At 34.2% G+C, this 14,696-nt stretch overlaps 1 protein-coding gene across 1 annotated transcript in view; it reads right to left on the bottom strand.

The window, feature by feature from the left end:
• Window positions 1–787: 787 nt before the first annotated feature.
• Window positions 788–14,696, bottom strand: part of Ir64a (Ionotropic receptor 64a) — a gene marked incomplete at its 5' end in the record, with an annotated part of 41,492 nt that continues 27,583 nt past the window's right edge. The window contains 3 exons of the mRNA XM_017616793.1: window positions 788–1,333; window positions 3,393–3,495; window positions 10,649–10,811. Of these exons, the coding sequence (XP_017472282.1) occupies window positions 1,196–1,333; window positions 3,393–3,495; window positions 10,649–10,811 (404 nt within the window). The remainder of the gene's footprint in view (window positions 1,334–3,392; window positions 3,496–10,648; window positions 10,812–14,696) is intronic.

Below are 14,696 nucleotides of genomic sequence, written 5' to 3'. Positions count from 1 at the left end.
GACCAGTCTACAATTCCACAAAGTATCTGCAGGTCTATCAGCTCAATGAAAGCAACTGCCTAAGTAGAACTTCTGAGATTGGGGGTGCCTTAGCTGGCTGAAGTTGGGAGTACTATAATTAGTTGCAGGTCAGGTACTCCCGAAAGACGTGGCAACCAGAGTAAATCATAATTTTGTCGAAACTTCGATTGTCGAACTCTTTTTAGCCATTCTTTGTTAATACGTCAAGAGAGTTTTCTTTCGTGAGGGTCTTATACTTATATGCTAACTAAATACTTAAAGAGCATAAAATTTAACTACTTTCAGTAAGTTTACAAATTGGCTTAAAACAGTGCATTTAAAGTCAGCTCTAAAAAATAAAGTAATAGCTACTTACACTTTTTATTCCACGCGAAGAAAAACTTCAAAATGCAATGCTCTAAATGCAACAATATATTTGTGCCGTTTTGTGCTTCTAAGTATGTGCCAAAAAAACACTTTAAAATCCTGTCAGGCTCAGCGAGCATCCTTAGCATAAGCTGGATTATTATCAGCTACCAAATTTAATACGCCATCCAGGTTGAATTATCGCCGCCTGCTGTAATGCAGCTAAAAATATGCAATTAACCATATTGTCTCAGCGTCCAGCACGTCAATGTCACCGCCCGTGACGGTAACTCATTCAGTGTCTAAGCTGCTACCGATGCGGTACGGCAGCCAAAGCCACTGAAGGCATGCATTAGTGCCAGAGCTGAGAGTAAGTAATGTAAAGTTGTGCATTGTTAAGTGCGAGTATGTGTGTGTGTTTTAAGTATATGCATATCAGCAGTCTAGGTAGCCTCCTCTGTAGTTCCTTGTAGCTAGCATATAGCCACAGCGGCATGACAGCCTGCAACACTGACAGGTTGTGAAGCTATGGGGAGCATCGCACGTAGTTAGATATACGAATACAGTAAACTATGAACTCACTGGATATGTAACAGGGGCGCATTTGTAGCGGGCGTGCAAGTTTTTGGCTGTGGCTTCTGCAGCGGTGTGCTACATAACGTTTAGTATCTTGTTTAGATGTCACTGTCCCAGGTATGTATGTACATACATACATAGGTGGTACGTGGCAGCTCTGCAAAATATCACTGTTGTGGATTGTCATTGCCTGCTGTGGCAGACAGTAGCGGCGACCACAGCTACGCATACCAACCAACTCATTTCCTTCGACTTATTTTTGTGCTGCCTCCTCATCAACGTAGCGTTGCCATAATTTATGTTGTATAAGCTCAATGCTGAGTGCCAGTAAACTAACTGCATAGCCAAAGATAAGAACCAAAAGTGCTGATGCAAAGGTTTGTAAGTCCACCTGTGCGCGCGAGTGTGTGTGTATGGGAAAGAAAAAAGGAGTATGATTAGTATGAGAAGAGAGTGTGAAGATTAGTTGGTAGTAAAATTTCTTATATTTAAATAGATGGCAGCCTAGTTTTTTGCTTGCGTTAGCTGTTAAGAAAAAGTTTGCAAATTTTTAAGTTGTGCTGTGCATATTTATGGAAAGAATAAGTACAAATGCGAATCAGGATACGAATGAGGATACGAATTACGAAAATTATAGAGAAACGACATGAAGCATCGATAAATGCATATGCTAATTATTATATCGTTAAGTATATCGACAATGGTATCATTACATTAATTTAATTTAATAATAATAATAATAGATTGGCGCTTACACATATGTTAGTGTTTGGCCGAGCTTCTCCTCCGACTTGTGGTGTGCGCCTTGATGTTGTCACACAAAGCGGAGGGACCTACAGTTTTACGCCGACTCCGAACGGCGATTGTATTTTTATGAGAAGCTGTTTTTCATGGCAGATATGTCTGCTAAAATATCGGAAATATAGCTCTAACTATTTCGATAATCATATATATCAATATTTAAAAGATATCGTAATTTTGGAATAAAAATCTATCGATATATGTACTCATTTATACCAAAATTAGATGAATTTCGCGTAAAGAGTTGTGCTTAAAATCTTTGCAGGTTGGAAAGTGGATTTTTAGTTTTACAGTCAAAATTTACTAACAAAAGGGAAAATATAATTTGTCACTTAAATTTCTTGTTAAAGTGGCACTTACTGTAAAAGAATTATCTTTTTTAAAGGATTTTAATGTAAAAACTCTAGTGATAGTAGAGAGTCCCAAGCAGTGTTGCCGTTGTATGACTAAAGGGGCAATTTGAACCTCTTAAAGCGCCAATACCCTTTGAACCGACTTTTGATTTTTTATCCTTTTCCAAAATATGTCCATTTTTCAGAGATTATTTTAGGAAATTTTATCTGAACCAATGCTTTTAAAAATATACAACTTTTAAACTTTTAAAAGAAATGCAACTTAATTTTTTGCAGAAACTCGATTTCTGTGTATGTTGGCAACCCTGTTTTGAATTTTGCTGTTATGGTTACTGGTACATGATATATGTATGTTACGTAAACAACGATCCTTTGGTTTAAAATAAAATTGTCTCTTTATTTGCAACATATTTATTAAAGATAAAACTTTAGATTTATTCTATTATAAGTATAGAAAGGCAAGAAGAAAGGCATCAATCGCCCCTCTTTTACGACTTTCCGGTCTCAGTCATTAGCGGCCTCCATACCTAGTTGTGGCGATATGGGCTACAGTCCATTTTGTCTTCCCTGCAAATATGTCCAGTTGATTTATTTGAGGCCTTTTTAGTTCATAATGCTTAGATTCAGAAATGAAGTCTTGCCTTGTTCATTTTTTAGGTGAAAATATCGCCAAAGACCAGCTAACCTTTGGGGTGTTTAATTAGCTTATCTTGCGCATAGAGTTACTTATAATCCCCAGAGACAAGGGGAAACTGTTCAAGCTTTTCAAACACCAAGTCTTCGTCGGTTAATTTATTCCATATCTTCTGTAGTCATTTTCTACATAGAACAATATAAACAGTGCCTCATACAAAGTTTAGATGTTGATATTATTAACGACAACCCTAATGTATATACCGGATTCCAGTCCTCCTAATTGTAGGACATTTTTCTAATTTTTTGTCTTTTGGCCACTTTAGTGTCCGATCTAAATATATAAAATCGACTCACCTCAATGATAGTATTGTTCAAATATATGTAGTTATTTCGGTCATTTGTCAAAACCTGATTTGATTTTGCATGCTAATCTAAAATCTAAAAAACTAAAGGTTTTAAATTTATTTGTATGCATTTTTGAACTTTATGCTGCACCCTGTACAATGATAAGATAAACTTATCCTTTCATATTTCTCGCTTCACTTTTTGGAGTTAATTGGATGTTGCTTTCCCTTAACAATGATTTAAAGAAAAACTATCCTGCCTACAAAGCAACAAAATACAAAACTATCTTTCGCTTACGTCAGTAAAAGTACTCACCCGCAAATCGTCTGTATGTATTTGTTTAACACAACGCGGTTTCGGTGAGTGCCACACTTTTCGCTGATAATCCATAAGGCCCGTTTCCGTGACACGTCGCAAACTGAAAATGGCCCGTACATAAATCAAACCTTTTAATATATGGAAATTTAATAGAATAAACGCGCATGTTAATTCATTGAATTTTTAATAGTGAAAAAACAAAAATTATCGCAACAACTTTTGCACGTGCGAAAAAAGTTTTAACAATTTTTCATGGCACACACATTATCGCATAAAATATGTATGTACGTTGCGCTCACTCACAGGTGTTCTGTTCACCTAAATTCCTAGCATCATGTTACACATCTGCTTAAATTTCTGCCTCTGGGCTGATGGCTTGCGTTTGTTCATACATATATGCCTGTACATATACATATATGTGTGTATGTATGTATGTGCGACAATCAAACTTGTATTAATTTCCATTCAGTTTCATATTTCATTGGGGAATTTACAGGCAGGTATGCTATTACTTACATACTCATGCTAATTTCATATATCTGCCACATGCCACATATGTGGCACCGAAGCTGCTGCTCAATAGTCCATATACGAGTATGTATGTTTTTGCATATATTGTAAGTGGTAGGAAATAAAAAGATGTGTGGGAAGGCCCCAGTGGTTGGAGGAATAGGAGCGTTATACTAATAGTGAGGATCGAAGACTGAAGATATAATATCGTGAACAAACTACTTAAGAGACGCAGTAAACAACTCATATGGAGCTTAAGTGTGGCCACTTCAACATACATATGTATTCGGTTACAAGCTCGTTTTTACCAAGAATTGCGACTATTCGGGTATTACGACATCTATTAAAGAAAAGCAGTATTTGGACGAATCATTTCGGTAGATAAAACCGGCTGTCGTGAAAAATCTTCGTGAACTCATGAGCTGAAGCTACACACAAAAACAAAAGAAAACGACTTGTTCTCCGATTTAGCTCGCTTCTTCACCGCAAAACTAGTTAACGCTCCGCTCCACAAAATCCTCGGCAACCATTTTTACTATCTGAACAAAGAAAAGTTGATGAAGTACGAAATTCTAATTTGAGTAACCCCAAATACCAGGAAAGCCTGCTCTCTTACCGAACCGCAAAAAGGTCCTTAAATCGTTCGCCGGCAGCGCTTGAGGCAAGAACAAAACAGGACTCCTTGTTGGTAGCACATAAGGTGATTGACTCGGTTCTTCCAAACCGGTTTTTTTTTAATATTTTTAGAAGATTTTTTTATTTTTTTTACTTTCGATATCTCGAATATCAAGTAAACCGCATTTTTATAATCGAATAAACATGGCTTTCATTTAATTTATTTCTATGGCATTTTATTAAAACAGCTGAAGGGGCATTAAAAAGTTTGACAATGAATTAAAAAATAATCTGTGTTAACCTGAGTTTCCCATGAAAAAAATTTCACCCGAAAATTTCTATTCCGCCTACAGTAAATACATAGCAACTATAAGTGAAAAGTGAACCGGTTCGGGGAAAATGAAACTCATGATAAGGCTGAATAAGTTTCGGTTGAAAATTTTAATATTTTTATTGAGTTTATAGTAAAAGGGCAACCGCTTCACATTTGGCTGGTTGATCTTCTTCTTCTTCTTATTTGGCGCTGTAACCGCCTAAGCGATTTTGGCCGAGTTCAACAAAGCACGCCAGTCGTTTCTTTTCTGTCTGGCGCCAATTGGAAATGCCAACTGAAGCCAAGTCCTTATCCACCTGGTCTTTCCATCTCAGTGGGAGCCTTCCTCTTCCTCAGCTAACACCAGCGGGTTCCGAGTTGAATACTTTCAGAGCTGGAGCGTCGGTGTCCATTCGAACGGCTGGTTAATCGTTGAGAAATTAATTGCGAACCTAATGAAATAGTTCTTTAAAGGGAAAATGGCCTTTCTCGAGATAATTTGTTTTAAATAAATGCCACAAATTTATAAACCAGGATCTAAAAAATCGAAATATTTTTTTTACTGGAAATGGAAATAGAACGCTTTTATTAATTTTAATTTTGAGTACTGGAAATTCCTCACTGCAGAAAGTTATTTAGAAATAAAAGGTAAACCGAAAGAGAATCTTTCATCGTTGTTTTCTTTGTTGTGGTAGTAGCTTACAAAACTCTATCTAAATCAGTGACTATATGTTGTACATACTAATTCTCATCTTACGACGGATTTGGGCCATGGGGAGACAAATGTAAATGTCGTCGGGGCATCTTATTCAGATTGGGCTGAACAGTTTAAACCTGCTATAATATGCAAAATGGAATCATGTCGAAGTATCGCGAGCCTTACGAAGCAACTCGACCTCTAAGGCTGTGATAGGTGGCGCTGATCTCCGACGATGGAATTCCAGGGGTGAGAGTTGACGATGGTGTGGATTGATTCTCGATAAATGAGTGGTCTCATTTCCTACACAGTCGGTGCTAAGGGCACTAGTTTTTCCTCACACAGGGCACTTTTTTTGTTTTAGTTGTAATTCCATCTACTTCGAACTTATTTTGGCTTATTTATTTCTAGATTAAAGCTATACCCGAGGCATATTGAACAGGTAGTTTCAGCAGCTCAGCTAATTTGATTTTTTTTTTTTTCAAAATATTAGGTCTCTAAAGTGTCAAATATTGTTTTTATTTTTTATCAAAAGGTGTTTTTTATGTGAAACCTTTTTTCTTAAAACAAGAAGCGATTGAAAGCCATCCTTTGGAATGTTCGCTTACCTCAGGAGCACAAACGCTGATTAAATATTAGGCCCTTCAAAGGATTGATAAGTGCTTTTAGAAGGAAACAAATTTATCTAGAAAGAAAGTTTCACCAATTTTATTTTTATTTTTTTTTTCGTTTATATGTCCTATTTCACATATTATGATATTTAAAAAAAAACAGCAGCAACGAAATCAAGTTAAGGTTATTTTTACTCTAATGCTTAAGCTATACCTATTTTTAGCAGTCATGTTTTAACTGCCATATTTCGAATAACTCGAAAACCGGTTTTTGAAAAAGGCGAATAATGGAACACCCCAGTAACATACAAGACAATTGAACGGACGATTCTAAAGTATCCTGCCTTCAGTTTGGTAATCGGAGACAACATAGTAGAACGCCACAGATTGCGCTACAAACATGCCCACAACACGGCACCGTCTGAACAACTCGTTATAAAAAAACGAACACCCTAATGATTAAGTACAAGCAACTTGTATACCTGTAGTCTTCATCCTACAGTAGTATATAAGTATCTTTACTAAGTTTACTCCTAGTGCAGCACACCCGATCCCATGCCTGTTTGGCATCTTATGCTCCCTTGTCATGAACATGACATGTCTTCCAAACAACACAAACCTCCTTCCACTTTCCATTCAGCAGCTGTGACTGCATAAAATCCTTTTATGTGATATACCATATGATAGCTTCTCCAACACAGACATCTAACCCATGCAGAACAATTGTCCAGTTTTTCAATGAGCGAACGTAATAAATCTTATCGCACAGGCACAAACATTATATATGGGCTAAATGTTTATGTCAGAAATTGCCAACAATTCTGTATTTATAAGCGGGAGTGGTGGAGTGCAGAAATGCCTAACTTGATGTAGGAAATGCTCACCTAAATACTTAGATACATATGTACATATGTATGTGTGTATGTGCATGTGAAAACGAGCATGTCTTTTTGACTTTCAGTTAGAAAACTCATCAATTTTAGGCGAATTTACAGAGAAGGAAATTTTTCGCACCAGCAGCATTTAAGCCTAAAAATTTGATGTGCACTTTTTTTCAAAATTTATCTTTTTCGGATACAGACATACATATGTACATACATATTTGACTATTCGAAATTGAGTTGAGACGGCATTTTGGCCTCAAATTGACAGAGCACCTTTTTTGTTGGCATAGCATACACCAGTAAATTTTTGTTCGTCATTTAGACTCATAAGTCCCTAGATATATGCTTCGACCATATATATTTGAATTTAGCATAAAATGCAAATATTTGTGAGGAAATGCACTCAGTAACATCATATTTTTGCAAGTACATATATTTTCTCGTTGCCATTACCATTTTACACCATGCACACATACATACATTCATACACACATTCATTCGTGCCCTTCATACTTTTACAGTATACATACATATCTATCGTAGTACCCTCACTCACTTTTCCCTAAACATTTCCAGTTTACTTCAGCATCCCTTATATTTCTTATCCACCCACCCCATCCTTTTTAGCTGGCATAGTACTTCAAACACCAAAGTATTGCACACAATATTGTCTCCTCATAATTTCTCAATTATTTTTCTATGCTGCTGCGTAAAAACAAGTTGCATATTTTGCATTACTTGCAACCTTCTGTGCTCGCTCTTTGTAGTTTATTGCTATCAGCGGTCCGGCAATACTTTCGCAAGAGGTAAACTCTTGCCTTGGAAAGGATGTTGCATGACCGCAGCACTTTTAACTTTTAACTCAATTTTATTGTTGCTTTGGATATTTCTGTATACTTTCTTGGTTGATAAAAATTGCTGCAGTTGCATGGCAAGTTAGACAGCAAAGGAGGAGCGATATGCTTTGCGAAGGCGAAATATCTTCTTCAACTAAATTGAAAGTATAGGATAGATAGGAGACAAATGAAAATCTAGCATACTTTAGGGGTACATTAAGGTGCAACACTCTATACAAAAAAATCGGTACCGTTTTTCCATCGGAATTGTAAAATTTATTATATTTTAAGACATTCGCCGAAATATTTCGGTAAAACATTACGTTTTACGTGAGCTGGGATGATTTGAAAATATCTCAAAAAATTGAGTTTTCTATGAATAAAAATATTTTTTTTTAATTAGAAAAAAAATCACCTCATATGACAAAACAGTTTAAGCTTAAACAATTTTAATAAAAATATTTAAAAAAATTTCCACTGATACATCACAAGTCTGAATCAGTTTAATTTTGGCTGAGTTATTCAAGTTTTACTTAAACCAATCTCCATTGAAGAAATTGTTTAATATTTTTATGCAGATTTTTTAAGCTTAAATTTTTTTGTAATCTGAGGTGATTTTTTTTTTCAAAAAATTCAAAAAAAAATATTTTGATTCATAGAAAACTCAATTTTTTTAGGCATTTTCAAATCGGCACAGCTCACGTAAATCGTAACATTTTTCCGAAATATTTCGGCGAAAGTCTTAATATATAATAATTTTTACAATTCCGATGGAAAAATGGTACCATTTTTTTTTGTATGAAGAGTGGTGTACCCTAATGTACATTTATCCGTCTCCCTAAAGTATGCTAGATTTTCATTTGTCTCTGAGCTTTCCTATAGGTTGATTTTTTTTCAACAAATCTTTTATGAAACTATTTTTATTTATAAAAAAACTCCATTTTTGGTGGTAATTTCAAATCGGTCTAGGTAACGTAAATCTTAATATTTTTACGAATTATTTTGATGAAAGCCTTCAAATATAACAGACACATTTAGTAATCCTGGCGGAGAAACCGCAACTTTTTTTGATGAGGCAGTCTAATGTAGATATATTTACGTATGTATATAATGTTTTACTAAGAGATGTGACACAAGAAAGTGTAATTGTTTTTTTTGTGTTTTTGTGCTCTATTGCATAACATCATGTTTAAGACATAAATGCTTCGAGTGGATTTCTAAGCAAATTTAAACATACATGCATTAAGGTGGTCCAAAAAAATTTCCTAAATAGGGTTTGGGCCACCTTTCAAAATTATCCCGCTTTCCGTTGGCACCAAACTTTACATTTCTAAGTAAAAATTTAGAGGATGCTCATGAAATGTTTATATTTTAATCTAGAAGTATTTTGTGCAGATATTAACCAAACAATTGGTGAAGCAGCCTAAGAACATTTCAAATTTAAAAAGGCTGAAAAAATATCGTATTTTTATATAAAATTTATATTTTTATAAAAAATCACCAAAATGTTGTTTATCAGTTTCCAAGGTTATCAGTAGCGCATTTCAAGGTCATTGGGCACCCTGTATTAGTTATAGTAGAAAACTTAAAGTTGGTATGACATTAAATTTTCTACGATGACAATTTTGCCCATAGAAAACTTGGACCACCCTAATATACATACGTGCAAATTTTGGACACTAACTGTTATACCACCAGGCAAATCTGGAAAAAATATTTATGTATCTAAAGCGGTCCATGGCTATCACTCGGTTGGATCGCCCTTCTCATAGTCTAGTAGTCGGAACAATTACCCTGACTGGCTTATCCAAACTAGGACTTTTTCCGCAGTTGGGGAAACGAGGAAGAGTTGAAGAGCATCGAACATTATCTCTGTCACTGTCCCGCTCTAGCCAAAATGCGCAACCAATTACTCAATAAGTACTTTTAAGACTCTTTAGCAATACTTTTTTTTCAATTATGTCCTCTAATTTCGTCCTTATAATTTCATTACCTTAAAAAATAAAATTAATTATAACGGCATTGTCGATACCTATTCGTCCTTGTGAACCAAAAACCTTTAATTTTTTAAAATTCAACAAAATTTTCTCTTTTATTTGATAGCGATATTGTTATTCTACATTGCCTACTCATCATCCTTTCACAAATAAAAAAAAGGAAATATTACACGAACATTTCTCTAATACAGGGATAGGCAGATTTTTGACTCTTAAAGCCTTCAAAGAGTCAGCAAGTGCTATGCAAGAGCTTAATCAGTTCTCAGGGTAAAAGGGGTGTACAAAATACATTAAAAGCATCATATATATATTAGTAATGAGAGTCGGAGTACAAGAAATTTTAATACGCTCTTCTTCCCCCTTTATGCTGGCTCTTGATGCTGCCCCTCATCTACTACCTAAATGTTCCAAGCCGGCTCCTAAGCGCAAAAAGCTCCTGAAAGCAACTGTGCCCATCTCTGCTCTAATACTTCGTCTCACTGGATTTATAGGATTTCATTTTAATACGTACATTAAAATGCCTTTGCAACCCGATTTATTAATAAAAAAAAAATAAAAATAAATAAATGCAAATTCATTTTAAAGTATTAATTTTTTCGCTGGCAAATGACAAACACAATCCAACCACAGTGATGAATACACCCGAATAATATCTGGATTTATGCAGCAAAACTAACGCACGCGCACACACACACGCACGCGCAAATATTTACAAAATGAAATCTAATAATACATGAATTATATTTCCATACCTATATGTGGCTAATAAAATGTAATTGCTCTTAGTTACCCGTATGTAATCATTTTGCGCAATGGTGAACCCTTCTGCACGATGCTAACCATTTTTTGTGGCGGAAATAGTTGAATTTCTGTGAGTTCGCAAATCTCCTTTTCATTGAATGTGTCTGCAATTATTTTATATGCAGTTGCCACATCCACATGAAAGGCAAACTCTGAAAGAAAAACAAACAAAAAATTAACTTATTAAAATAACTTGATGTCAAAAATAAATATGCAGCATAACATAGAGCAATGCACTGCATTGGCTAGAGGCAAGCAGCGAAAGCAAATACATACTTAAGAATGAGAAGGCGAAACGCAGTAGCATATAAAATATTTGATATGAATATTATTTGCAAAAATCCAGCTAATTTGAATTATAATAATAATAAATCTTAATAATAGCAGTGAAAACTTTACATACATATGTATATATGTATGTACTTATATTTCCCCAGCGGCTAGGCAGTGATATGTGAGAGCCATCGTGGCGTATGAGTAACCTAAGAGCAAAAACATTTAAAATCCCATAAAGGCATATGATTACAGCAACTGCAGTCCTGTGTGTGCGTGTGTGAGTGTATATGTATTTGTGCACTGCATATTTACTTTAGCAATTATCTGGCAAACCACAATGCGTATGTGCTATAATAATTGCAAAGGAATATTAGATGCCGTCGCCTGAGCGCACACGTCTGCCATGCAGACAAGTACAATTTTACATATTTGCAAATATGCGTACATACATACATACTTACATGACTGTTTGCGAGTATATTTTCTTTCTTTTTATTACGCTAGCAAGCTAAAATTACAATTTCGTAAAAAAAGATTTAAAAAAAAACAAAATAAAATGAGAGCTAAATAAATGTAAAAAAAAGCAGCGCAAGTGCAAGCGACCTAGGGGGAAAACCTAATTCAAATGCAAATGCATTTGCATTGTGGCACAAGTATGCGGTTTCAATGAACCAAATATAACTAACTAACAACTATACATATGTACATATGCAAATTTTCACATGTAACTACATATGCTCTTGTTTCCAGTAGATAATAGAAAAGTGTAGCATGCGATCCCTTGCTTGAAGCTGACCAACTTACATGCATCTGAGCATACATATGTACGGTGACGAGAAAGTAAATAGGTAAACGACATTGTTGTTCATAAAATTTTAATTATTTTTTCTATGAAAATATAGTTTACTATCTAAAACCGTTACTCTCTAAACCATGTAAATCAAAATTCCTAACTTTGCAGAACATTTCAAACTTTCAAATAAATTTTTTTTTTTTTTTAATTTTTTGAGTATGCAATTTTTGAGGCCATTAAATTTTAGTGTAATCTTAAAGTAGGACCCGCCGTTGATTTTTCGCAATTTTTTGTAGGCGCATTTTCTTCCATACACAGTATTGGAATTGGAGAAAATGAGCAACACCTTCCACAAAAAAATAATCGCTCAAAATCAACGATAAGTTCTACCCACCTATACTTTACCCAACTAGATGAAATTTTTGTACAAAGTTTGAAATTTTGACATACATATATGATTTTTGTTAAAAAACGTAAGTGCGCTTGGGCCACACTGGAGAAGTGAAACTTACGTTACATTTCTCTTTTGTCTCATAACCAATATTCATACATACATACATACATCTGCTTTTGTTTAAGGTCCTATTTTTTGTCTTTTTTCTATCCAGATCCCTACCTCTACACCTGCTCGTTCTAATAACATTTACGTTATTCTGTTTTCCTTTATCTTTATTTCTATCTTTATACTCTATCGATAGTAACATCCAACAAAATATCGATAACAAAACCGATAAAAAAATCTACGAAAAATTCTCTACAAATTTCGACAGCAAAATCGAGAATAATATTGGTAGCAAAATCGATTAGAACATCAATAAAAATAATGATAGCAAATTCTATAAAAATATCGATAAAAACATCGATAACGAAATCGATAAAAAACCAATAACCAAATTGGAAAATATTCGATAAATAATCGATAAAAAGTCGATAAATATTCCATAAAAAACTATTAATAATTGACTACAAAATCGATAAAAATATCGATAACAAAATCGATAAAAACGTCGATAACAAAATCTATACAATATCGGTAACAAAATAAATAACAATATCGATAAAAAATATTGAAAACAAAATCTTTAAAAATATCGATTATCATATCGTAGTTCCGAAGATATCGATAGCAAAGTCGAAAACAATTTCGGCACAAATTTTAATTACAAAATCAATAAAAATATCGATAATAAAACCGATAAAAATATCGATTATTATATCGATAAATCCCAAGAGCCCCGAAAATCTCTAAAATCCCAAAATAGTTCCTAGATTGAGTCTTTGTGTCTCATTCTATATCTTTATCTCTATAATTACCTTTATTTTAATCTTTCTTCCTCTATCTTCATCTTTACTCTTATCGGTATCCTCATCCTCACCTTTTTCTTTGTATTTATCTTTGTTTTTAATTTCATATTTATAATTTTCGTCATCCATTCCCCTTTACCTTTGCCTTTATATAAGTAAAGTGTTTAAATTTACCTTGATTTTCATTTTATCTTTACGCGTCTTTGTTTTTGTTTTTATTTTATGTTATGTATATGTTATCCTTTTCTTTATCCATGTAAGTGCTGGCCTATCCTCTCATTCTTGTATTGGTCTTTCTAAAGGTGTTATTATTTAACCTTTTATTAGCAAGTTTTTGTTAAATTAATACCATGTGCATACACAAAAGAAACACTTGAGCCCCAACCATTTCCGTTGCACCATTTCCGTGTGCAGTTTCCGTTGGATTTTGCCAATTTACTCCGAACCAAACAACCGCCGCTTCACTTCGTTAATAAACATTATTTAAACGAAACGAAAATAGCCAAATAATTCTAAAATGCCCCTTCCCTATTTATATTTTCGCCACTATATATATGTAGTAGATTCTTAGCTCTTGGCAATGCTATTTTTAAAGGCAGTTAGCAATGTGCGCCATTGTATGCAAGCATACATTTATTTTTCTCGAGGATAGTTTTGCCTTGGCATATTCGAGAATAATGAATTAGCAAGTGGAAAAATTAAACCAAAATATATGTGTAAGAAATTCCACTGTGGCATTCCGAGAATTTGTAGAAAATAGATAGAAAATTTAGGCTACTATGCTGAAGGCGTTTTTAGCAGCTGGTTTCTTCTCCGGTTATGCAAAGCCAATGAGCATCTATTTTGCATTTATTCGTATGGACACATACATCCCTAGATACATAAGTACATACATATATGCAGCGGAGACTGCACATCAAATTTAATTATTATGAGAGAAGTAACTACGCATACTCGTATCAGAATGCATCTAATTCAACCGGGACGCCTGAGCTAGCACGATTTGATGTGACTTGGTTATTTAGACTAAAAGCCATTCTAGGGATACTATGCAGTGTTGCCAGAGAAAAATCTCGTTTGGAGCTAAAAGGGGTGAAAAAGATCTAAAAAGAGCTAAATAATAGTAGCTAAAATGAAGACCTACATATTTTTGTTAAGGTTGAGCATTTATTGACGTAAGGTTGTTTTTACATTTTCTGCAATTTTAATTAAAAAAAAACGAATTTTATAAGTTTAAGTGCTGAAAACATCTTTTAAAACCAAAATAAGGTGCATATATTTCGAACTAGTTGCTCTGGCACTTATAACAGTGAACTAAAAATACCTTACAACCTGCCAAAGTCTGTAATTTCAGATATTTGAATTGAATAATTTTTTCGCGAAATTTTTCTGGAAAGTTTTACTTCCAGCTCTTCTTAAACGTAAAATTAGTAAGGTAAAAAAAAATCCGTGCTATCAGAAAAATTATTTTCTTTTAATCAAGGAATGAAACCGATTCAAAATAACGTTCCGGTTTGGGTTTCGGTTTTGCCAAGTGTTTCGGTTTCGGTTTTGGTTTCGTTCTTCAAAATTTATTTCGGTTTTGGTTTCGGTTTCGTTCCGGTTTCGGTTTTTCACAGAAATTTTGTTGATATTATTTAAATCACAATGTCTTAAACGTTGA

Source organism: Rhagoletis zephyria, unplaced genomic scaffold (assembly GCF_001687245.7).
Source record: "Rhagoletis zephyria isolate East Lansing unplaced genomic scaffold, Rhagoletis_zephyria_1.1 Rzeph_scaffold_01272, whole genome shotgun sequence".
Lineage (NCBI taxonomy): Eukaryota > Metazoa > Arthropoda > Insecta > Diptera > Tephritidae > Rhagoletis > Rhagoletis zephyria.
Note: the sequence above shows the minus strand (reverse complement) of the source record. Positions and strands in the feature narration are given on the sequence as shown.